This window comes from Gracilinanus agilis, chromosome 2 (assembly GCF_016433145.1).
Source record: "Gracilinanus agilis isolate LMUSP501 chromosome 2, AgileGrace, whole genome shotgun sequence".
Taxonomy (NCBI): domain Eukaryota; kingdom Metazoa; phylum Chordata; class Mammalia; order Didelphimorphia; family Didelphidae; genus Gracilinanus; species Gracilinanus agilis.
Window position 1 is genome coordinate 651,835,079 of NC_058131.1, and position 23,629 is coordinate 651,858,707.

Genomic DNA, 23,629 nt, shown 5'->3' on the forward strand with positions numbered 1-23,629 from the left:
GAAATGAAATTTATGGTTGACCCAGCTAGTATCTGAGGATGGTCTATTTCATTACATATAGCTGACCAACCAAGTGGAATTGATTTCTTAGGCATAATCTGCCCATGACTTATAGACACTTATAATGTATAGTGGAAAGGAAACTGAACTAGAAGTCAAGACATTGGTTTGAGTTTTAGCTGTCTCATTAACTAGCTAGCTGATGAACCTCAGTTTCCCTACCTACAAAAAGAAAGTATTGGACTAGATGACTTAGCTCTATATTAGCTTAAACATCCTATGGTTCCCCAATTCGCACTGGGTACAGCCAGTTAGGATAGTCTTTCTGTCCAGTACAGGCATGCTGTCTAGTTATAGTTAGTTTACTGAGCACAGTCAGCTCACTGGGTCTAACAGTTGGCTATGGAATACCCAACAGCTCCATTCAGTCTATCAGATATAGCCAATCTATAGGCTTCCCTTCTAGCAACACTTGACCTAGCCTGTCTTATGTGCAGGTGCTTGGTTCTCTGAAAAACCTCTCAGAAAGGACACTTCATTATTGTCTCCTGTCTCTTCAGATCGGTTTCACTACAGATCCCCGAATGGCCCGCTCCTCCCACTACCCCACAGATGTAGCCAGGGTGGTCAATGCACCCATCTTCCACGTCAATGCAGATGACCCTGAAGCTGTGATATATGTCTGCAGTGTGGCAGCTGAGTGGAGAAACACCTTCAACAAGGATGTTGTCGTAGACCTGGTGAATGTCAGATGGGAGGAAGGAAAGAAGGGAGGAGGAGGAGGAGGAGGAGGGAGAGGAAGAGAGGGAGAAAAGGAGAGGGAGGGAATGTTGGATGTTTGGTGGAGTCGAGGTCGAGGAAGTCCTCACTGGATGAGGATACAGAGAGACAGTAATATAAAGTGAAAAGAGCATAGGATCATAGATTTAGAGTTGGGAGGGACCTTAGAGGCCAGCAAATCCAAGGCTGTTTCATGAGGAAAGTAAAGCAGAGAAAATTGATTTATCTAAGATTTCATAGCTAGTAAGTATCTGAGGCAGAATTTGGACTCAGATCTTCCTTTCTCCAAGGCTAGGGCTCTGTCGACTGGGCCATGTAGCCAGTTCTCCTTACAACTTGGGAAAGAGGTGAGGGACCAGGACATTCCTTGGAGAGAAGGTACTTCTTGGACGTTTTGAAGAAAAGTAGGGATAAAAAGAAGCAGGGGGTTATTATACTCTCATTCTTCCCCAAAAGCAGAGCTTGTCTGATTCTTCTTATTCCCTGTGAACTCTAAATCAAGTATATTTGTATATTTAATATATATGTATATGTCTATATGTGTATGTCTATATCTATATCTATATCAAGAGAGACAAACAGAAAGAGGGAGAAGAGAGATAGAGACAGAGACAAACAGAAAGAGAGAGAAGAAGAAGGAGAAGGAGAAGGAGAGAGGAGAGGAGAGGAGAGGAGAGAGAGAGCAAGCCCTGGAGTTAGGAAGACTGATCTTTCTGAGTTCGAATCTGGCCTCAGACACTTACTAGCTGTGTGACCCTGGGCAATTCACTTAATTGTTTGTCTCAGTTTCCTCATCTATAAAATGAACTGGAGATGGAAATGGCCAAGTGCTTCAGTATCTCTGTTAAGAAAACTCCAAATGGGGTTACAAAGAGCTGGCTGGATATGACTGAAAACAATTGGGCGAAAAAAACATATAAGATTTTATCTAAATATATAATATTAACCATTTTAATGGGTATCCCTGCATGGAATGGGGCCCAGGGATCATGTTTGCCTCTCTAAATGGGTCTCATGGTCTGGCTGGTGAACAGGGTGTGAGATTTCCCTTCCTGGACCTCCCTGCAGGTGTGTTATCGCCGGCGTGGGCACAATGAGATGGATGAGCCCATGTTCACACAGCCTCTCATGTACAAGCAGATTCACAAGCAGATGCCAGTTTTGAAGAAGTATGCAGACAAGCTGATTGCTGAGGGCACTGTCACCCTGCAGGAGTTTGAGGTGGGCTTGGAAGGGTGGGGAGATTCTAGTGTTGGAGGGGTCCAGAGGGTGAGAGATGACTGGTAGAAAAAGTCCCCTGGATCTGTGACTATACCTCTGAATTCTGTAAGACTTTGAGTTGCAGAGAAGTTGGTGATCTGCATTGGGAGAGGGAATTTCCTTACTTGGGAATTCCTTAATTACAAACAAAATCCCAGATCCAATCTCTAACCCCTTTGCATTGATTTATCTGTAAACATGGCATCCCCTTCCTTGAGGGAAAGGGCTTTTTTTTTTTTTCATTTTTTATTGTCATGCAAAACACATTTCCACACTGGTCATTGTTGTAAGAGCAGACTCATACGTAAACAAACCCCCAAAGTAAAAGATACACTGATGTGACAGATGATTCCAACAGTTCTTTCTCTGGGTGTAGATAGTATTCCCTTAAGTCCTTAAGGATTGTCCTAGAGTGTTGCACTGCTGAGAGTAGCCAAGTTTTCACAGTTGATCATCATCTAATATTGCTGTTATTGTGTCCAGCGTTCTCCCAGTTCTGCTTATTTCACTCTGCACCAATCAGTTCCTGAAGATCTTTCCAGCTTTTCCTGAAATCTTCTTGCTTATCATTTCTTAAAGCACAATAGTATTCCATCACCAACATGTACCACAATTTGTTCAGCCATTCCCCAATTGATGGACATCCCCTCGATTTCCAATTCTTTGCCACTAAGGAGCAACCAGAAATATTTTTGAACAAGTAGATCCTTTCCTCTTTTTTATTATATCTTTGAGATACAGACCCTGTAGTGGCATTACTGGATAAAAGGGCACACACAGTTTTATAGTCAAAAGAGCTTTTTCTTTAGCATGTGTGACATGGTAGGTGCTTAATAAATGTTTGTGAAATTAAATTGTTCCAGGGGACCAGGAATCAGGCCTGACCTCAAATTCCAAGCTCATTGTGTGACCTTGGGCAAGACTCATAAGATGTAGATTCTTTTCCTTGCTTTTCCCATTTCACAAGGGGTTGGGGATGACAAATTAGATAAAGCCTAGAGAGTGAACATTCTCTAAGCTGGAGAAAAAGGCAAGAACTGTTCAGGTGGGATGGGGCCCTACATGGCCCTCAGAAGTTTACTCACTCATACATTGTTTTGCTTTCTGTCCTACACACTCCTGGGACTCTTGGCAGCCCTGGGGTGCAGCTAGGAGGAGGTTGCACGGAGACAGGGATGAAGGTTTCTTGGGAATTGGTGGTTTTTGTGGGAAGGGGGTAGGAATTTTCTTTTGTTGTTGCTGAGCATATTTATCATCACTATAGGAAGAAATCGACAAATATGATAGAATTTGTGAAGAAGCTTATACTAGGTCCAAAGATGAGAAGATTCTGCATATTAGACACTGGCTGGATTCCCCATGGCCTGGTAAGATTGTAGAAGGGTGAAGATGGTTTCAGAGTGGCTGTAGTGGTGGTGCTGTCCCTAATCTTTGGGCTGTTTTAGAGCCATCTAGGTTTCATGCCACACAAAGTAGACCTGGAGTCAGAGTTCAAATCCAATCTCAGACCCTTACTCATTTCATAACTTGTGGAAGTCAAACTCCACCAGCCTCTGGTGGAAACTATAACGATTAAAAATGATGAAGGCTGATATTATGAGGAAAAGTAATATTTTAATTACCACGGCCATGTTGGTAAAATATATATGACCCCGCGCCTGATAAAAGCTATTTCAAACCTCCCAGCATTTTCTTCCCTCCACCTGGCTGCCTCATACCAAAAGAGGAGAGCTCATACTCAGGTAGCAAAGAGGAAGTCAAAACTACCTTCCCAATACTTAAAGCCGGGCTATACCTTGAAGACGTCATCCAAAACAGGAAACCTGTTGGACCATGGAAAATATAGTTTCAAAGTCCCCCACATGTCCACAGGAAGTTTGTCATATATCTACATATCTTAAGGCTTAATACTTCTAAATAGAACCCCAGAAATTCTAAATAACACAAAACTAAATTTCTAGGCATTTTATTGCCCAAATAGGTTTTCTCCTCTTTCTTCCCTGCCTTCTCCAGATCATTTCTAGTAGACTGGATTTGCCTTTTTCAGGCTTTTTCAATGTGGATGGAGAACCCAAGAGCATGACATACCCTACCACAGGCGTCCCTGAGGATATTCTTGTGCACATTGGCAATGTGGCCAGCTCAGTACCAGTCAAGGATTTCAAAATTCACGGAGGTGAGCTGGGCTCCTGGGGCCATGATGAGCTAGTGTGTGGTTCTTCCAGATCCAGAGTATGTTGAAGGGCTGGAAGAGGAGGATGTCAGCCAGTCCAGTGACCTCCACTAATCAATGAGAGGCCTCCTAGGATCACATAACATATAGACAAGATTGGTGCTTACTTAAGCTTGTCACAGAGAGCCCCTCTACTCACTGCTCAAGGCTGGATCCCAAGTGGAGTTTATTCCCTTAAGCAAAGGAGAAAAAAATCAGATAATGTATTAATATTTATATAATACCTTATGTAGCAGGCAGTCGCCACACCAGTACCAAGGAAGTAGTACAGATGATAGGAGCAGGAGTGAGGGGAGGGAGAGGAAGCTTTAAGCAAGATGTGGGACTTGAGTTAGGCTTTGGAGTCTGGATGGGAATGAGGACACAGAGAGATGGATGACATTCTTGGCCAGGAGGATAGTACAAAGTCCAGAAAGAAGTGGACTTGTGAAGCCAAGGTAGGGTTTTTTAAAATTTCATTTAATTAATTAATTACATTAGAATATTTTCCCATAGTTCCATGGTTCATGTTCTTTCCCTCCCCCTCCTGGAACCAAAAAGCTATTCCACTGGCTTTTACATGTATCATTGATCAAAACCTATTTCCATATTATTACTCTTGCAATAGAGTGATCATTTGAAGCCATCATCCCCAATCATATCCCCACTGAACCATGTGATCAATCATATGTTTTTCTTCTGTGTTTCTACTCCCACAGTTCTTCCTCTGAATGTGGATAGTGTTCTTTCTCATAAGTCCCTCAGAATTGTCCTGGATCATTGCTGCTGGTAGAGGAGTCCATTATGTTCGACTGTGCCATAGTGTATTAGTCTCTGTGTACAATGTTCTCCTGGTTCTGCTCCTTTCTCTCTGCATCACTTCCTGGAGGTCTTTCTAGTTCACATGGAATTCCTCCAGTTCATCATTCCTTTCAGCACAATAATAGTCCATCACCATCAGATACCACAGTTCAGCCATTTCCTAATCATTGAACATCCACTTATTTTCCAGTTTTTTGCCACCACAAAGAGTGTGGCTATAAATATTTTTATACATGTATTTTCCCCTATTATCTCTTTGGGGTACAAACCAGCAGTGATATGGCTGGATCAAAGGGCAAGCAGTCTTTCAAAGCCCTTTGCGCATAGTTCCAAATTGCCTTCCAGAAAGGTTGGATCAATTTACAATTCCACCAGCAGTACATTAATGTCCTTACTTTGCCACAATCCCTCCAACATTTATTACTTTCCTTTGCTGTCATATTGGCCAATCTGCTAGGTGTGAGGTGGTACCTCAGAGTTGTTTTGATTTGCATTTCTCTGATTATAAGAGATTTAGAACACTTTCTCATGTGCTTATTGATAGTTTTGGCTTCTTTATCTGAAAACTACCTATTCATATCCTTTGCCCATTTATCAATTGGGGAATGGAAGCCAAGGTTTTAGGAGAATCTACCATGCATCCTTAAGCTGAACAGAATTCGTCTTGGCTCTCCTTGTTTTCTTGGCCTAGGAGTCCTCTCCCTCTTCCTGGGGGCCATTTTACAGTGGTTTTGGCTGAACTTGAGACATGTGTGAAAAGCACATTGAGTCCATCTCTCAGCCCCTTTAGAAATACTCTTCAGGTCCCTTAAGGGCTGTAATGACTCTTGGTAATGGGCTTATTAATTGTTGCTGGCATCAGCTTATTGGATGTGTTATTAATGGGAAGAGCCTGGTATATTTTGTGAGGTTGGCTTTGGATCGGCTCTGACACTCCAATTACATTTTCCAATGAAACTAATCCAATGAATTAATTTAAGGAGGATTAACAGCTGCCTTGGCACCTCCTGAAGAACCCTGGTTCCTGGTTGTAGAGATAGGGCAGGATGCATTAGGTGCCCATGTTGGAATCAGCCACACAGGTTGGAAAAAGAGAAAAGCTTTAATAACATAGAAAGCCAATGGAGAATTCTCCTTACTGCTTAAGGATGGTGAGAGGAAGAGTCATGGCTTTGAGAACTAATCTCTCTGCCTGAGTCCCTACTGTCAGAGACTGGCCAAAGTGCCTCCAACGTCCTTGAGGAAATGCAGTCACATGGAGCTCCACATCTAGACTATTTAGTCCCTTCTTGTTCTCAGAGGCAGCTAGGTGACACAGTGGCTAGAGAGCCAGGCCTGGAGTCATCTTCCCAAATTTAAATCTGGGCCCAGACACTCACTAGCGGTGTGACCCTTGGTAGATCACTTAACCCTATTTGCCTCAGTTTCCTCATCTGTAAAGTGAATTGGAGAAGAAAATCCTTTGCCAAGAAAACTCCAAATGGGGTCATGAAGAGTCAGTCATGACTGAACAACATGCCTTCAGTTTTTGGGTTGGGTTTTTTTTTTTTTATACGTTAGTCTAAAACCAGTCACTTCTATTTTCATTTGCCATGCCTGGTTGTAATAGACAGAGTGATGGCTTTGGGGTCAGAAAGACCCTTGATTCTTTTCTAAACTTGGTGACCTTGGAAAAGTTACAACTTCTTAGTGCCTCTATGCAGCTTGATTAGACTGTAAATTACAGAAAGGTTGCTGATTTGTAACATGGAAAATGGCAGGGTGGAATTCCTGCAAGATACAGGGTCAAGCCTCACCAAGAGAGAACTCTGGGTGAGGGGACAGTTTGAAAGGAGTTAAACAGTTGATTCCTGGGGGCTGAAGTGAGTAGGTCACTCTGCTTGCTGTTCCTGATTTTGGGATTGTTTTGGAGGCCATCTGGGGCAAGAACCATTTTGGTTCTGCTCAGTGGTTTGCTTGTTTAGCTGAACTAGACCTTTCTAGCAAAAGCACAATTGTTATTTAGTTATTTTAGATATTAGAAGTGATAATTACAGGCTTGAGGGCAAGCTAGTTAAAAGTCTGCCACTCCCTCCTGGGGGGGAGGGGCGGTTTCTACCTAACAGTTGAGGGCTTCCCAGATCTTATCCAAATCCTTGAAACCCCTTCCCTGCCTTCCCTTCCTCTTTTATCAGTAAAAACTTTTATCTTTTGGGAGCAGTGCCTGTTTATTATTCTGGGGATACTTACATCCAACTTCAGCTAAGTTTTCCTTCAGCTGTCCAGCCCATACAAGTTAGATTCCTCTGTCCCTGATAACAACAAGACATCAAGCTTCTACTATTGTCCCTCAGTCCAACCTATGGGGAATATAATTTGAGAAAGTGAACATCCTTAGAGATTTGTCTTGCTGAGCCTTGCCAGAGGACATCAGTCCTGCCTCCATTTCCAACTGATTTCCAACTGCTGGGTGGGAGGGGTGAGAGTAAGGAGTACCTACCCCTCCCTACTCACTCAAGCCTGTGTGGTGTGGGGGGGGGTGGGGCAGTGAGTCCTGCAGGTTTCTAGTTTCAGGCCATCTCTTCAGCTTCCCCAAATATCTCTGTTAAGATCAACATAACAGTTTTGGCCAGCCAGCCTAGGATTTTTATTTCAGAACCTGAGTGGGAAGTGATCAGTATGACCAGCTTCATCAACAGGGCTATTGTCACACTGGGGTGCTCTATGGGATTTGGCAGGCTTGTGCTATCTTTTGGCTGATAACGGTTCCCCAATTTTTCAAACAAATGATAGAAATATATGATACTTACATTTGGTTAACTACATGAAGAACACCATGATACACCAACTGACTTAGAGCAACATGAAATGAATGCATGGCCAGATCCACAGTAAACAAAATGTACTATTGAAGGAAATTGAACTGCTTGAAACATAACAGATCTACCTTGGTAGAAGGAAGTTCCTCACCCAGGACCTTCTTGGGACCAGTGAAATTGTAGAGCCAATCCTATTCCATCCCATTTCCTTTGTAGTCCTTTATTTTCTTTTCCTTTTTCTTAAACCCATATTTTCTGCCCTAGTAACAACTTTAAGACAAAGGGCAAGGGCTAGGCAAAAGGAATTAAGTGACTTGCCCAGGATCATACAGCTAGTGTCTAAAGTCATATTTGAACTCAGGTCCCCCTGGCTCCAGCCTCATGCTCTATCCATTGTGCCATCCAGCTGCCCCTAGTCCTTTATCTCCACTGTCATTTGGGATTTCTGTTCCCTCTTTTATTTTTAGATATGTGTAATACATACAACAAATGAGAGGTAACATGGCAGAGAGATGGACAGGGAAAGACAGACAGGATACAAGGTACAGAGAAAGATATCAGAGAGATAAGTGGGTGCAAACGTGGGAAACATTCATAGGATCCAAGATCTTGAGCTATAAAGGACTTCAGAAGCCATCAAGTCCAGCACTTCCATTTTACAGATGAGAAAACAAGCTCAGGGAGGTTGTCAGTTGCTCTAAGGACACATAATAAGTCTCAGAGGTGGGATTTGAACCCAAATCCTCTGGCTCCAAAGTCAGTATTTTTTTTCCCCACTGAGAAATAGGCAGATTAGAGCCCCTTCCTCCTCTTTCCCCAAACGTGAGGTCACGGTTTAGACCCCAGAGTCCATCTGTGCCTAGGGCTAATGACCTCCAACAGCCCTGTGTTTGTGAAGTTGGGAGACGAGTCCAGCCTTGGTCCAGTCGGCCAGGCTGGCATTTCCCAGCACCCTGGGCTTGCCTCAAAGCTGAGTCTGCCTTTGGGAAGCTTTGGGCTTGAGAAACCAGCCTTGGTCTCTCTGGCTTGCCTTCTCTCCCTCCTCTAGGCCTCTCTCGTATCCTGAAAAGTCGAGTGGAGATGGTCAAGAATCGGATAGTGGACTGGGCTCTGGCGGAATACATGACCTTCGGCTCCCTCCTGAAGGAAGGGATCCATGTGCGTCTGAGTGGGCAGGATGTGGAGAGGGGCACGTTCAGGTGAGCTGTCCTTGGGGGAGAGGGCTAATGTGGGCATCTCCCCTCTTCCTCCAATACCCTGAAAACTGGAAGTAGTGAAACAGCTGATCCGAGTTCATGTTAGCCAAATCTAATCTAATCTAGTAATGCCTCACCTATCCAGAACATTTCTAAGAATCAGAATGAGATCAGAGATGACCCTGAGGGGCCAAAATGAAGGGTCCTTGACTACTAGAGCTTCACATGCTTTATTCTTAGAATCCCTTGAGCCCACTTCAGTGCTGTTATAAAAATAAAGAGAAGACTGATAGAGGGGGAGGGTGAACTAACTGGATACTACCACTGGTAATTGTGTGACAGCAGTGGAGTCCAGATAGGTGGCTAGGGCAAGATCAACTGAGGCTTGCCCCTAGCTAGATGATGTGACACCTCCCTCCTTTTATAACAGTGCCCAGGCAGGATCCTTCAGGTCAATGGATGATATCCCTTCAGGTCCCACCTGGGGTTGATTGATAATGGATGTTGGGCTCTATCAGCTTTGGTAACGGTTTATCTGACTGCGTATCTTCCTTCCCAGAGAAGCTATGAAATAACCACTCCAGGAAGGTACTTGAAAGGCTTTATCTACAATTAGCAAAGATGGGGTATTGGGAAATGGACAGAGGAATTGGGAAACCCTAACTAATTTGATAGTAATAAACCCTCAGTGCTGTAGGCAGGTAATCGATGCTGTTAGTTAGCTCCTCTGGCTCAGCCTGGCCAAAGCCAAATCAGAGTAAGCAAACTGCTGCTTGAGGTCTTTCAGCTTCTTCTTTCTGCTAGATGTTATGCCTAAACAGCCTTCAAGTATCTACCCCTTTCCACCACTTCTTCTTCTCCTGCCCACTTCCCGGATCCCTCCTGGGCCCTGGGAAACCTAGATAACTACAGATGATTTGATTTCCTAATATCTAGGGGCAGTAGAATCAGAAGAGTGATGGTCTGGGTACAGGTTGACAATGCTAGTCAGGTATAAGACAGGTGGATCTTGCAAGGTTGAGCCCAGCAAGTCACCAATCCCCAAAAGACCAGGATCCACAGATCTCAAGACCAAGGGAAGGAAAGGAACCAAAAGTCAGGGCTGCCAGAGTATTTATACCCCCCTGGGCCAACTGCTTTCTCCCCTGTCCTCACGGCCCCTGGGAACATTCTAAGATCCAACAGTTCTCACCTGTCAATCAAGGGTGAGACTCTCTGCTCCCAGAGTTTCAATGTAACAGTGCCCATTCAGTTAATAATCTCTTACTTTGCTAACTCTTCCAATAAATTAAATGATCTAACTTTCCAGCCCATAGCAAATTGGGAGTAGCAAATTAGAAGGGGTAAAAGGGATGCTCTAGGTACACTGACAGCAGGGATAAGTGACCCTTGAGGATAAGAAAATGATAAAAAGCCCTTCCATCATAGGGTTCAACAGCCACAAATGTCTCAGTAGCCTTTAAGGTCATTCCTGAATTATATAGCTCAATTTTAATCATGACCTTGAGACATCAAGAAAAGATTCATTTATGTTTAGCATACTCTGCTTAAGAAGGCAGGGAAAGTTTTTTGTTTTACATTTTTTGAATGTCCTCACCTTCCATCTTAGAATCAATACTATGCATTGGTTCTAAGGCAGAACAGTGGTAAGTGACTTGCCCAGGGTCACAATGCTAGGAAGTGTCTGAGGTCAGATTTGAACCCAGGACTTCTCACCTCTAGGCTTGGCTCTCTATCCACTGAGCCAACTAGCTGCCCCCTGAAAGTTACTTCTAAAAATTTCAGATGATCTCTAATGACTTTCTTGACATCCTGATCCCAAAGTAGTTTATTTTCTTTCCTTTTTTTAAACTCTTACTTTCCATCTTAGAATTAATACTGTGTATTGGTTCTAAGATAGAAGAGTGGCAAGGGCTAGGCAGTGTCGAGTAATGACTTGTCCAGGATCACGTAAGATTTAATGTCCAGCAACTCCAAGTATTAATTTTATAAAGGTATTAATAATCACTTGAAGTAGAAGGAATAAAAAGGAAATAGAAGTCAAAAAACCCTAATTATTTAACAAAATCAAGACCACATGACTTAGTTCTCCTTGCTTGTTTAAAAAGCCCACTCCACCAAAGCCGAGATAGGAAGACGAGAGTGAGAGGCGGGGCTACGCCAAATTTTTATCCTTCCTACGTCAGCACATAACGTGAGGAGAGTGGGGTGCTGGGAATTGTAGTTTTTAGGGTAACAGATTCTAATTACAGAACCATAAAGCTAGGTAGTGTCTGAGACCAGATTTGAGCCAAAGACCTACTGTCTCTGAGCCTGGCTTTCAATCCAATGAACCACCCAGCTGCCCCCTGGAAATGTTAATACTATATTAGAAAAAAATTCTATTCGGAGTTAAAAACATATTTTTGATGTTTGAAAATATAGCTGATGTTCTTTGGTTCTGGATAACTATAATTTTACTCTAATAACAGTTCCTTATGTTTTTAAGGTTCTTTGAACATTTTCCCATATTTAATCCTCATGACAACCCTATGGCCATTATTCCCTCTTTGCAGATGAGGAAACTCAGGTCTAGAGAAATTAAATGATTTTCCCAAGGCAGGACTATATCCCCTCTGGAGCAGAGATAGGAATCCCGATTCCCAGACTAGGTCTCTTGACTCCTGCAGCATTGGAGTGAGCAGCATCCATCCCCTTGACCTGGCCTGGGATTCTCTCTCACCCTCTGTCCCAAGTCCCAAGTCTACTCTTTGCTGAACCAGGGTCTTAAGGTGCTCGCACGCCACTGTCTCCTCCCTAGAGAAGTCTCATTACCTGGCTGAGATGTTAACGAGAGCTCCCTTTCTCTTCTGCTCAGAGGGTGTGTAGTCTCTGCTGTCTCTATTGAGCTGCCAAAGGGTCCGAGGAGCCCAATAATCCTCCCTGCTTGGGCAAGTGACCGAAGAGCTGACCATATTGGAAGGATTCACTCAGTTAGCCTTGATCATTACTCGGGAAGCTAATGGGCTACAGTAATTGCTTCAGTCATCTCTATTCGGATAATGGGCTCCCATAATGGTGATAGATGGAGCTTGGCAGCAGGGTTATGGCATTAGAGGGGGTCGGGTAGGGAGTGGACCAGTCAAGGCTGAAGATATAGTTGGTCCTGAGAGAGGGCTTTTTGGTAGAAGACGGTACCAAGAAAACACATTTCCAGCCATGGGTAGACTAGCTGCCATTTGGGCTTCTAATGCCACTGCTCCCAGCACTGCTAGTCCTGTTCTTGTAAACAATGGCAGAGCAGGAAGGAGACCTCACTGATGGGGTCCCAAGATCATGGTGGTGGTGACGGTGGTGGTGAGAATCAGGGGAGGGAAGAAGTTGTCTGAATAGTTGTGCAATGGGAATAAAGACTCTTCAGGGCCAGAACTGTGGATCTGTGCTGTCGGGCAGTCCATTCATGTATAAGGCATCCTAGTGATGCTCTGGGCCAGCATGAGTGCCTTTCCTTCTTATCCATTCTCGCCACCTCCAGTATCTTCCTCCATGGATGACTTTCCTCCCTCTTCTCTTTGGAATCTTTGATTCCCAGCCCCCTCCACAGGCCAAGCACAGTCCAGTTTCTCTCATTCTTAAAACAAAAAATAACATCCTCCCTGTATTCTGGTCATCCCTTCAAATAACCTTCGTCTCCCTCTCATCTTCTTTGCTGCCAAATGACTAGAAATATTCTACCCATTCATTCTTTAATAATAGGTAGCCTTTATATAGTGCCTTAGGGGTTACAAGGCCCCTTACAAATATTAACTCATTTTATCCTTGTAACAACCCTGTGAAGTAGGTGCTGTTAATAACCATCGTCATTTTACAGTGGAGGAAACTGAGGCAGACAAAGGTTAAACGACTTGCCCAGGGTCAGGTAGCTAGTAAGTTTTGATGAATTTGAACTCAGATTTCCTAATTCCAGGTCTAACATTCTCTCCACTGTGCCACCTAAGTGCCTCTGCTCATTGTTAAAGTTATTAAATTAAATTAGTTATTAAATTATTGTACATTATATGATAAAATGTTTAAAAACAATTAAATCAATAATAGGTAATTAAGACGAATTGTGTTATTCCTTAACATGTGGGTAGCTAGATTGCACAGGGGATAGAGACTCAGGACTGGAATTAGGAAGACTCATCCTTCCAATGAGTTGAGTCTTGAGTTCAAATTCATCCTCAGACACTTAATAGCTGTGGCTGGGCAAGTGACTTAACCTTGTTTGCCTCAATTTCCTCATCTATAAAACAAACCGGAGAAGGAAATGTTTGCCAAGAAAACCCCAAATGAGGTCATGAAGAGTTGAGCACAACTAAACAACAACAACAACAACAACAACATTCCTTAACTCCATGCAGTTTTGCCAACTTCTCTCTCTCTTTTTTTTTTTTTTTTTTTACTGAATAGATTCCCTTGGGCTCCTAATTGTTCACTGGGGCAACTGTCTAATGCCTCTCAGTTCTCCTCCTCCTTGCTTTCTTTGCAGCATTTAATACTGTAGAATACTTCTCCCTTCTTAATGTTCTCTCCTTCACTAGCTTATTTTTCCCCCAAAGGCTTGTCCCTCCTTCTGACTTCTCTATTCCCGTTAGTCACGAGGTAGTGTGTTCTTACTGGATGAAAAGCCAGGAAGATGTGGGTTTAAGCCTCACAACTAACATAGTGACTGTGTGACCCTGGGTAAGTCACTTAACTTCTTAGTGCTTTAGACAATTTTCAGAGTTGCCGAGGAGTCTCCCCACGTTGGTAGATGGAGTTCCCTCACCTGAGAGTTCTCTATAACAAAGTCCTTTTCCCAGTTCTCCCATTCATTCCACACTGAAACTAACAAGCTCAGTCTCATCTTTACCTTTTCCCTTTCTCTCTTACCCCTCCCATCTAAACAGCTGCCAGATTGTCGGGTAAACCTCTTGGCCCCATCCCCATAAACCATCACTGTAGTTTTGGTCCTTATCACCTCCCACAGGGACTGCTTTGACCTCAGTTTCCTCCCTCTCAGGACCTCTGACCTTTCCTAGCTATATAAGCTTGGGAAAATCACTTAACCTGTCTGCCTCAGTTTCCTCAGCTGTAAAATGAGTATCATAATTCTAGCCCCTATCTCCCAGGGTGTTTATGAAGATCAAATGAGATAATATTTATAAAACCCTCAGAATAGTCCCTGGAACACAAAAGGTGCTTAATAAATGCAGATTTCCTTCTTTTCTTCCTACTTAGCCTCGGTGGGCCTTTTTCCTCATGTGTAAAATGATGGGGTTGGAGTAGAAGACCTCTAAGTCCCCTTTCACTTCTAAATCGATGCTCCTACAATCTGCAGATTTGATAAGCATGCATTCTTTGTCTTCATGTAAGGCAGGGAGAAAAATGTTGAGGAGGAGAGGGTCTCAAGTCCAAAGCTCTGAGGCATATATGGCAGCACTCTTTGGGTGAGCTGGTCTAGTTAGCTACAAGTTAGTCTGACTGCCATTGGCAAATACAGCTTAACCAGTTGAGGACCTGTTGTCTCTCCTTCTACAAGAATCCTTTTCTGTTCCCTCTCAAAGCCAGTGTCTCCCCTCTGATGAATTTCTCCATGCTACTCCATCTATATCTTATTTGTATGAAATTGTCTCCCCCATTTGACTGTGAGCTCCTTGAGAGCAGAGACTGTCTTTTCTTTCTTTGTCATCCTAAAGCTTAGCAGAGCACTTGATACATAGCAGGCACTTAATAAATGCTTACTGATTTTTTTTTAGTAACAATTATAAGAAGAGTGGCAAGGGCTAAGCAATCTGGGTTAAGTGACTTGCCTAGGATCACACAACTAGGAAGTGTCTGATGCCAGATATGAACCCAGTTCCTCCTGATTCCAGGTCTGGAGCTCTAGCCAGTATGCTACCAAGCTGCCCATCACTCATTATTGATTAAGCATTGGGTGGTAGAGGAGAGGTGGTTGGGGACCGGGAGAGGAGGAGATACAAAGATGCTGCATTGGAAAGAAGGGCTGCATTTGGGATCAATATATTTGAGTTCAAATTCTGCCTCTGCCTGTCCCTACCTGTGTAACCTTGGACAAGTTACTTTATCTCTCTGGGGCCCTATTCATTATCTCTAAAATGATTTCTAAGTTCCCTTTTACCTCTGAATCTAGGATCCTGTGTGTAAGGCATGGCACCTGCCTTTAAGAAGTTTAGAGCCTAGCTGAGGAAGCATGATATGGGAAAAGCAGAGGGAGAAGAGGGCTATAGATAGCCAGGGAAAGCAGGAAGTTCAGGGAATGCTGCCCAGAGAAGGGAAGAGTCTGATTGGATCTTGGAAGTAAATGCATTTGACCTCTGTGGTCTTGTAACTATGGCAGATCTGATTGTAGCCCTCTTGGAATAAGGAGCCTTCCCAGGGGTAAGGGGGGGTGGAAATGGCGACATTCTAGTAGCTTTCTTGAGTCCAGGGAATTTCATCCTTTTTGTGAGAGACATTGAGGAGTCAGAGGAGGCAGTTTTTTCAATGAGTTTCTTTTGAGGACTTGTTACATCCCTAGTTCTGAGGATGGGTTGAATAGGAAGACAAAAAAAAAAAAAAAAAAGGATTTGGTCCCCAGCTTCCAGTTCTATTTCTGTTTGTTTTTGCAGTCACCGGCACCATGTGCTACATGACCAGGAAGTTGACCGGAGGACGTGTGTCCCTATGAATCACCTGTGGCCTGATCAGGCCCCCTACACCGTGTGCAACAGCTCCCTTTCAGAATATGGAGTCCTGGGTGGGTCTGGGTTCTTGGTTTGGATGAGCGATGGCAAGGGGGTATTGGGAGGGTAGCAGACCAGTTAGGAGGCTACTACAACAGTCTCCCTGGGATATGATGAATTGTTGTGGGGATGGAACCAAGAGATTATTTGAGGTATTCTTGACAGAATTTGGCAACTTTTTGGATCGAAGTTGTGAGAAGGAGTGGGAAAAATCAGACATTGGGTTTTTTAGCCAGAGTGAATAGGACAATGGCATTATCCTTAGAATCCCAGAGATTGGGAAGCTCAAAGGCAGAACTGTTTAGAGAGGAAAAGATAAGTTGGCCGAGGATAGAATATCAATTATCTCTGACTAGAACTGTCTTTATGAGCTATTTTGATCCATTCCCCTGTCCTTAGTATGGTATGATGGAATGAGCACTGGGTCTAGAACTGGGGGATCTTAGATCATTTACTATTTTATGACTGTAGTGACTTCTCTGGTCTTTGGATTTCCTCATCTGTAAAATGAAGGGGGATGGACTAGATAACCTCTTCTGCCTCTAAAAGTTATGATCTGACGATCCAGGTCCAAGCTTCCCCTAGCCCAGTGATGGGCAAACTTTTTACAGAGGGGAAAGGAAATGCTCATCTGTCAGTCTGTTTCTAAGGCAACTCTTTCAAAGTTTCATTGTATTGTATCCTACTCGTATTCCTCAGATTAGGAATAATGTCTCGGCCAGAGAGAACATTTCAGGGGACCACATCTGGCCTGCAGGCTGTAGTTTGCCCATCACTGCCCTAGACACATTGTTTAAAAAAATTTATTCTGATTTCTTCTGATTCTGATCGCTTCCTTCCTAGATCCTTCTACTCCTGAGGGTTTCCGTTACATACAAATATGCCCACATGTATACATGTGTGAGTGCATATACACACATAACTAGAAATGAATAAATACCTGGGGAACAGTCCTTGCTGCTAATAGTCACCCTGATAGGCTTTCCCAGCCATTGGTGTCAGTCCCATAGTTGGCTGGATTTGTTCTTCTGGCCCTTTCCCCTAAGTGAAGCATGGCTAATGGTGGGGGTCAATTAGATGAGTCAATGGTTTGAGAGCCAGGCCAAGAGATGGGAGGTCTTGGATTTAAATCTGGCCTCAACCACTTTCTAGTTGTGAGATCCTGGTCAAGTCACTTAACCCTCATTGCTTAACCCTTACTGCCTTTCTGTCTTGGAACCAATACACAGTATTGATTCTGAGATGGAAGTTAAGGGTCTAAAAAAATACCTAAAGGTGTGTCTGGCTATTCAGCAGCCTGGTCCCTGCTTTTGTTTCATCTTTGGGGATGGCTATCCTGAATTTTTTTAATCATAGCTTGCCAACCTGGCAAGGCACCTGACTGGGCTGTGTATTACATAGGCTGAATCCCTAGGGTAGAGAAGAGATTGGATGAGGTCAAGCTGCAGGTATGCCCTGCTAAGCCATGATGGGAGAGCTGACATCTTTTTCAGAAAGGGAATGAACCTTGCACCTGGATTTGGTGCTTTTTTGCTTGCAGAACACAAGACTTGGGGCTAGGATGGAAGCAGCCCCTGGTGTGTAGCATGTCTACCTGGTACTGACATTAGGCACCAAAGATGTGCTTCAGGCACAGATGACTCTCAGCAGTAGCTTAACCATTTCTGCAAATGGATGCTGCTCTGAAATTAGCTCAGAGGTGAGTTGGAGCTTTGAGGTGATTTTCACACTGGACCAGGGTCATTGACAGCCTTGGCAATGGGAATCTCTTCTTGTGATATCTGGGCAGAAGGGACTAGAATAGGACCCGATAGGGAGATTAGCTTAGGGAAGAACAAGGAAGGTAAGGATGGCTCCTTCCTCCATTGACTGTCTCTTCATGTCACTGGTGTTTAGGGTTCGAACTTGGCTTCGCCATGGCCAGTCCCAATGCTCTTGTGTGTTGGGAAGCCCAATTTGGTGACTTCCATAACACTGCTCAGTGCATCATCGACCAGTTCATCAGTTCCGGCCAAACCAAGTGGGTACGGCACAATGGCATCGTGTTGCTCCTACCCCATGGCATGGAGGGCATGGTAAGGCAGCTGGGTCTACATGGAATTGGTGGGGAGGGGAGGGAAAAGAAGGGGAAGTGGATGTGGAAAGCAGAGGAAAGAGGCCATGGCAAGAGCTTTTTAGTAGACCTCAGTGGGGCATATGTTTACTGAGGGCTTCTCTTCATCATAGACTAGTTCACGAATCCTATAACAAATTGATGAAAGGCAGTGTATTGTAGTGACTAGAGAGTCAATTTTGACTAGAGAGTCAATTTTGAAACCAGGTAGTCCTAATCTCTCATGTAAATTGGCATTCTATAAGCAAGTCACTTAATAGTGTAAGACTGTAAGTTGTGGAGAAAGTAATTTAATAAGGGGAATTTCCTCAATGGAGAGTTCATCCTACACTGAAATCACAGTCTGTCCCAGTCTATATGAAAGTGGTTGGTTTTTTCCCCATCAATTTAATAAACATATATAGTCTATACTCTTATAATGAGATCTCTCCATAAAGAAAATCATAACTATACATATATAACACAGATTATAGGTAACTATGATATAAGTGACTATTTGAATATAGGATATATTATATATGACTATATTGGTATAACATAGTTTTATGCATGACATATAACTATATCATATGGTATGTGTGACTAAATAGAAAACATTTAACTATATGCAACATGAAATTTTCTATATAATTGTTTATGTGATTATATTATATTTGACTACATATATGCCTATAATAATGTGCATATAGACATATATAACCTGAACACATATATAAAACTATATTTTTATGGAATATATATTTATATTTTATATATACACATGATTATAGCTCTATCTATACTATTTATATATTTATATATTTATATATTTATACACATGAGCCCTTCAGTGCTTTGATGGATCTGAGATCTCAGTGATCAGAGTGTATCCTCTAGTCATGTAGATTGTAGCCCATCCACCCTTGCCCTTCATGTAGGACTCTTGTTCATGTCTCTTGTATATCCAGCATGCAGCCCAGTGCAACTGTAGGTCTTCTGTCCCTGGACATTTCATGGATATCAGTGACACATGTGGTCCTCAGGCCACCTTTATTGTTTACCTTCAGCTTACTGTGTATTGGTTCCAAGGCAGAAGAGCAGTAAGGGCTAGGCAATGGGAGTTAAGTGACTTGCCCAGGGTCACAGAGCTAGGAAGTGTCTGAGGCCAGGCCTCCCATATCTGGGACTTGCTGCCAATCCCCTGAGCCACCCAGCTGCCCCTGAGAGCAGACCGTCTATTGACTTTCTCTGCTTCTTCAGCATTCAGCACAGTGTCTGGCACATAGTAGGCGCTTATTACATGTTTATTAACTGGGTGACCAACAGTCTTACAACAAACTTGTGAGGTTGGTGCTATTATTATTCCCATTTTATAGAAGACAAAACAGGCTAAATACTTACCCAGGATCATAAGGTTAATAAGTATGTGAGCAGGATCATGAGCTTGAATCTTCCTGACGTTAAGTTCAGCACTCCTGATTCCAACGTTCACACAGCTGTGTGACCCTAAGCAAGTCACTTAATCTTTTTTTTTTTTTTTTATTTTAAACCCTTAACTTCTGTGTATGGACTTATATGTGGAAGAGTGGTAAGGGTAGGCAATGGGGGTCAAGTGACTTGCCCAGGGTCACACAGCTGTGTGTGTGTCCCTGAACCTAGGACCTCCTGTCTCTAGGCCTGGCTCTCAATCCACTGAGCTGCCCAGCTGCCCCCAAGTCACTTAATCTTGTTGAGTCTCAGTTTCCTCATTTATAGAATGGGGATAATAACAGCACCTACCTCACAAGGTTGTTTTTAGGATCAAATAAATAATCTGTGAAGCATTTTGCAAACTTCAAAGTGCTGTTATTAGCAGCTTTATATTATAATTCTTATTATTAATTAGTTGTGGTTGTGATTGTTCCTTTTGGATAAGCCTTTCCTAGAGACATCTAGAGCTAAAGCTTCTTCAGGTCAGGGACAGTAGCACCCCTCACAACAGCTCAGCACCCAGTGATGCTTAGTAAATCTTAGGTGAATGAATGACCGTCATTTTCAGGGCCCTGAACATTCTTCTGCCCGACCAGAGAGGTTTCTGCAAATGAGCAATGATGATTCAGATGCCTATCCGGTAAGTCCTGATTTGCCTTTCTTTACTCCCCGGGGTGTTTCTTGGCCATTGGGACCAATGGGTTTCCTTCCTTCACAAGGTCTCTGATTTCTGACCTTTGCTGAATCCATAAGGACAGCAAGTTCCTTCTTCTCTGTTGACCCCACAGATTGTGATTTCCTCCTTAGACTCTAGGGTTGAGGCCCTAAATATCCGATGGGGAAGAGAGGAGCACCAAGAGGAAGGGCAGAGGGCAAAGGACCATGGGGGTGCTGAAGGCTAGCCATCATTTTTTCCATTTTGCTTCTGCCTGGACCTGGCTGGGGAAGGAGTTGAGATAGTTTCCTGGGAAGGGAAAGGAATCCAAAAGTAAGGGGGAAGGCAGGCCCGGGGGTCAAATATACAGAAGGATGGAATATTGGGAAGAATTTTCAGGTGAAACTCGCTGGGAGTGGGAGGGAGTGGGGAGAGAAGGGAGAAGAAGGGAGGTCTGGGTCCTCCTCCCCCTCCTTCAGTTGAAGCCCTTGTCAGGATAAAGGATGAGAGAGGCCTCACTGGGTTAGGAAGTGAGTATGGAGGGGTTTCTCAGGTGGGCCTTCTGCTCCCAGGAGTTCAGTGATGACTTTGAGGTGGCGCAACTCTATGATTGCAACTGGATTGTGGTCAACTGCTCCACACCTGCCAACTTCTTCCATGTGCTCCGAAGGCAGATTCAGCTTCCTTTCCGAAAGCCGGTAAGTGGTGGTGGGGGTGCTGAGAGTTTTCTCAGTCCCCTTCTATGGTGAGGTTAAGGTGTTGGGGTCATCTGAAAATTTCTGAGGCCTTGATGGATTCTTTTTCAAAGCTCTAGCGAGAACCTGGAATTTTTGGTTCTTGTGGGTTTTAAAAAAGGGTTATTGAGGGGTTGCTAGGTAGCCCAGTGGATAGAGCACCAGGCCTTGAGATGGGAAGTCTTGGGTTCAAATCTGACCTCAGATACTTCCTAGATATGTAGCCCTGGGTGAGCCACTTAACTCAGTCCTTGCCACTCTCCTGTCTTAGAACTGATACTAAGACAGAAGGTAAGAGTTAAAAAAAATAGGTTATTGATATCTTTTATTCTTAGATCTGAAAGGACTCTGTCTCTCCTTCCCTATCCAGAAGGTCATCCTTTGTAACAAAGAAGAAAGAGGCATATATGTGTGCATGGGGTGGGGCAGGGGACTGGGAGAACCAATATATCAGCCAAGGTCTGACAACATATAAAATGATTCTTCCCCATCTCCCCATATAGTCCCTGCAAAGGAGGGAGGGAGTTTCATTCTCCCAGCCTTTCTTTGGGGCTAGGCTTGGTCATTATAATGACACAGGATTCAGTTTCATCAGTCTTGCGTTTTATTGGTGAAGAAATGTCCTTAGCTGCTGTGGGATCGATGTAATCTGGTTCTCCCTTAGGAAGTTGCCCTGAATTCCCCTGGAATTATCTCATGCCTGCCTGATCAATCTTTTATTTTATTATGCTGTCATGTAGGGGAGGAAAAAGGGGAGAGAGAGAGAGAGAGAGAGAGAGAGAGAGAGAGAGAGAGAGAGAGAGAGAGAGAGAGAGAGAGAGAGAGAGAGAGAGAGAGGATAAACTCCCGTCTAGGATAAAGCTGTTGATAGAGTACAAGTGTCCCCCTCACATCCTGACACCTAGCTCTATTTGTAAAGTGCAAAAGGTTTTCACATCTATTATCTCATTTAATTTTCACAACAGCATGCTAACAGAGGTAGGCAGGAGTGTGCTGGCAAATGCTTAACAACCACCTCTCTTGAAAAGAAAATATTCACATAACACAGCTTTAAGTTTCATCTGTTTGAAGAACATCATCTCCGCCACTCTCTCAAGGCTAGACAATCAACAAAATAATAAATCAAGCCCTGATTTCCCTGATTTGTAGGGCCTCCTGATTTCTGAGGTGTAAATGGCAGATTTTTAGGCTGCAAAGAATGGAAGGAGAGGAAGGACAGCTTGATTGCATTTTGCTGGTCTGTAGAAGTCCAGAGTTTCTCCCTCTGCAAAATGGGTTTGATACTTCTACCTCACTATCCTACCTTGCTTGAGATATAATGTGTGAATGTGCTTTGCAGGTTTTATCTCCGTCCAAGTGCACCATGTGCCATTGGGATGTGGAGAGAAGAATGGCTCCTCTAGTCAACAGGACAAGAGTGAGATTGGGGAAAGAGAGGGAAGGGAATACGCATTTTTACACAGCACCTACTATGTGCTAGGCACTGTACTAAAGCACTTTACAAATATTATCTTACTCGTTCCTCTTGACAACCCTGGCAGGTAGGTGCTGTTATTATTACCACTTTGCAGTTGAGGAAACTGAGACAGATAGCAGTTATGACTTGGCCAGGGTCACACAACTAGGAAGCTTCTTGGCAGTAAACCCAGGGCTCTATCTGCTGGGTCACCTGGCTTGGACAACATGTCTCTTCCAGCTGATCATCTTTACTCCCAAGTCATTGCTGCGGCATCCAGAGGCCAAATCCAGCTTTGATGACATGGTGACCGGTAAGCATCCTTTTTCAGAGGTTAAGGGAGGGGAGGGTGTGAGGTGACCTTGTAGATGGACTGGGTCAGAGGCGAGCAACCCCAAACCATGATGCATCCTGCCCTGGGGATCCCTGAGGATATGTTGTTACACACAGCCAGCTCAGAGCCTCTAGAGGGTCTCAAAATCCAAAGAGATGAACTCTTGGGGCTCTGGCTCCCCAGATTGTGCCCAGGGAAAGGGAGAGGAGGATGTGAGCCTGTCCAGAACCTTCTGCTGAAGCAGAGAGGCCTCCTGGGTCCATATGCTGAGCAGATAGGAAAGATGCTTAGGGAGCTCCCATTCACTGCTCAAAGCTGTATCCCAAGATTTGCAAGGAAAAATAAAGCCAGCCTGCAGATTGTTCTAAGGCTACCCATACAAGGCAATGATAATCACCCAAGGGCCACATGTGTAGCACAGACAGTGAGTGCCATGGGAACTTCGAGGAAGCAGATTAGTGAGCAGCTTCATGGAGGAGATAGGTTTGAATTAGGCCTTGAAGATAGGCTTTAGAGAGGCAGAGAGAGGGGAGGCATTCCTGTCCCGGAGAACTATAGAAGCCAAGTCTGCCTTTGGGTAGGATAAGCATTCCTCTTGCTCTTTGTTCTCTTGGCCTGGGAGTCTTGCTGGCCCAGTGTGCAGTGCTTCTGTCTGAGCTCAAGAAGAGATTTCAATGAGAACATCCAGCTTGATCCCCGAGTCCCTTTATAAACGTTCTTTAGGTCCCTTAAGGGCTGTAATGACTCCTGGTAATGGGCTTATTAATTGTTGCTGACATCAGCTTACTGGACGTGTTATTAATGGGAAGGGCCTGGTGTATGTTGCAAGGGGAACTTTGCATTGGCTGTGACATTCCAATTATATTTTTAACAGATCTGAAAACTTACTTTTTTTTTCTTCCTTCATTTTTTCTCTTTTTCTCTTTCTCTTTTCTCTCTCTCTTTCTCTTTCCTTTTTTCCTCCCTCCCTTCTTTTCTCTTTTTCTCCTTTCTCTTTCTCTCTCTTTCTCTTTCCTTTTTTCCTCCCTTCCTCTCTGTTTCCCTCCCTCCCTCCTTTCCTTCCTTCCTTTCTTC

The 23,629-nt window shown here is 43.7% G+C and overlaps 1 protein-coding gene across 3 annotated transcripts in view; it reads left to right on the plus strand.

Moving 5' to 3' along the window:
* Positions 1–23,629, plus strand: part of OGDHL (oxoglutarate dehydrogenase L) — a 49,759-nt gene that overhangs the window by 18,146 nt on the left and 7,984 nt on the right. For 2 of the 3 annotated variants that reach the window (XM_044662696.1, XM_044662698.1), the window contains 10 exons: positions 561–740; positions 1,849–2,001; positions 3,305–3,407; positions 4,088–4,216; positions 8,921–9,071; positions 15,701–15,828; positions 17,711–17,889; positions 19,945–20,016; positions 20,604–20,729; positions 22,462–22,534. In XM_044662696.1, the coding sequence (XP_044518631.1) occupies positions 561–740; positions 1,849–2,001; positions 3,305–3,407; positions 4,088–4,216; positions 8,921–9,071; positions 15,701–15,828; positions 17,711–17,889; positions 19,945–20,016; positions 20,604–20,729; positions 22,462–22,534 (1,294 nt within the window). The remainder of the gene's footprint in view (positions 1–560; positions 741–1,848; positions 2,002–3,304; positions 3,408–4,087; positions 4,217–8,920; positions 9,072–15,700; positions 15,829–17,710; positions 17,890–19,944; positions 20,017–20,603; positions 20,730–22,461; positions 22,535–23,629) is intronic. The other variant, XM_044662699.1, reaches the window with a different exon arrangement.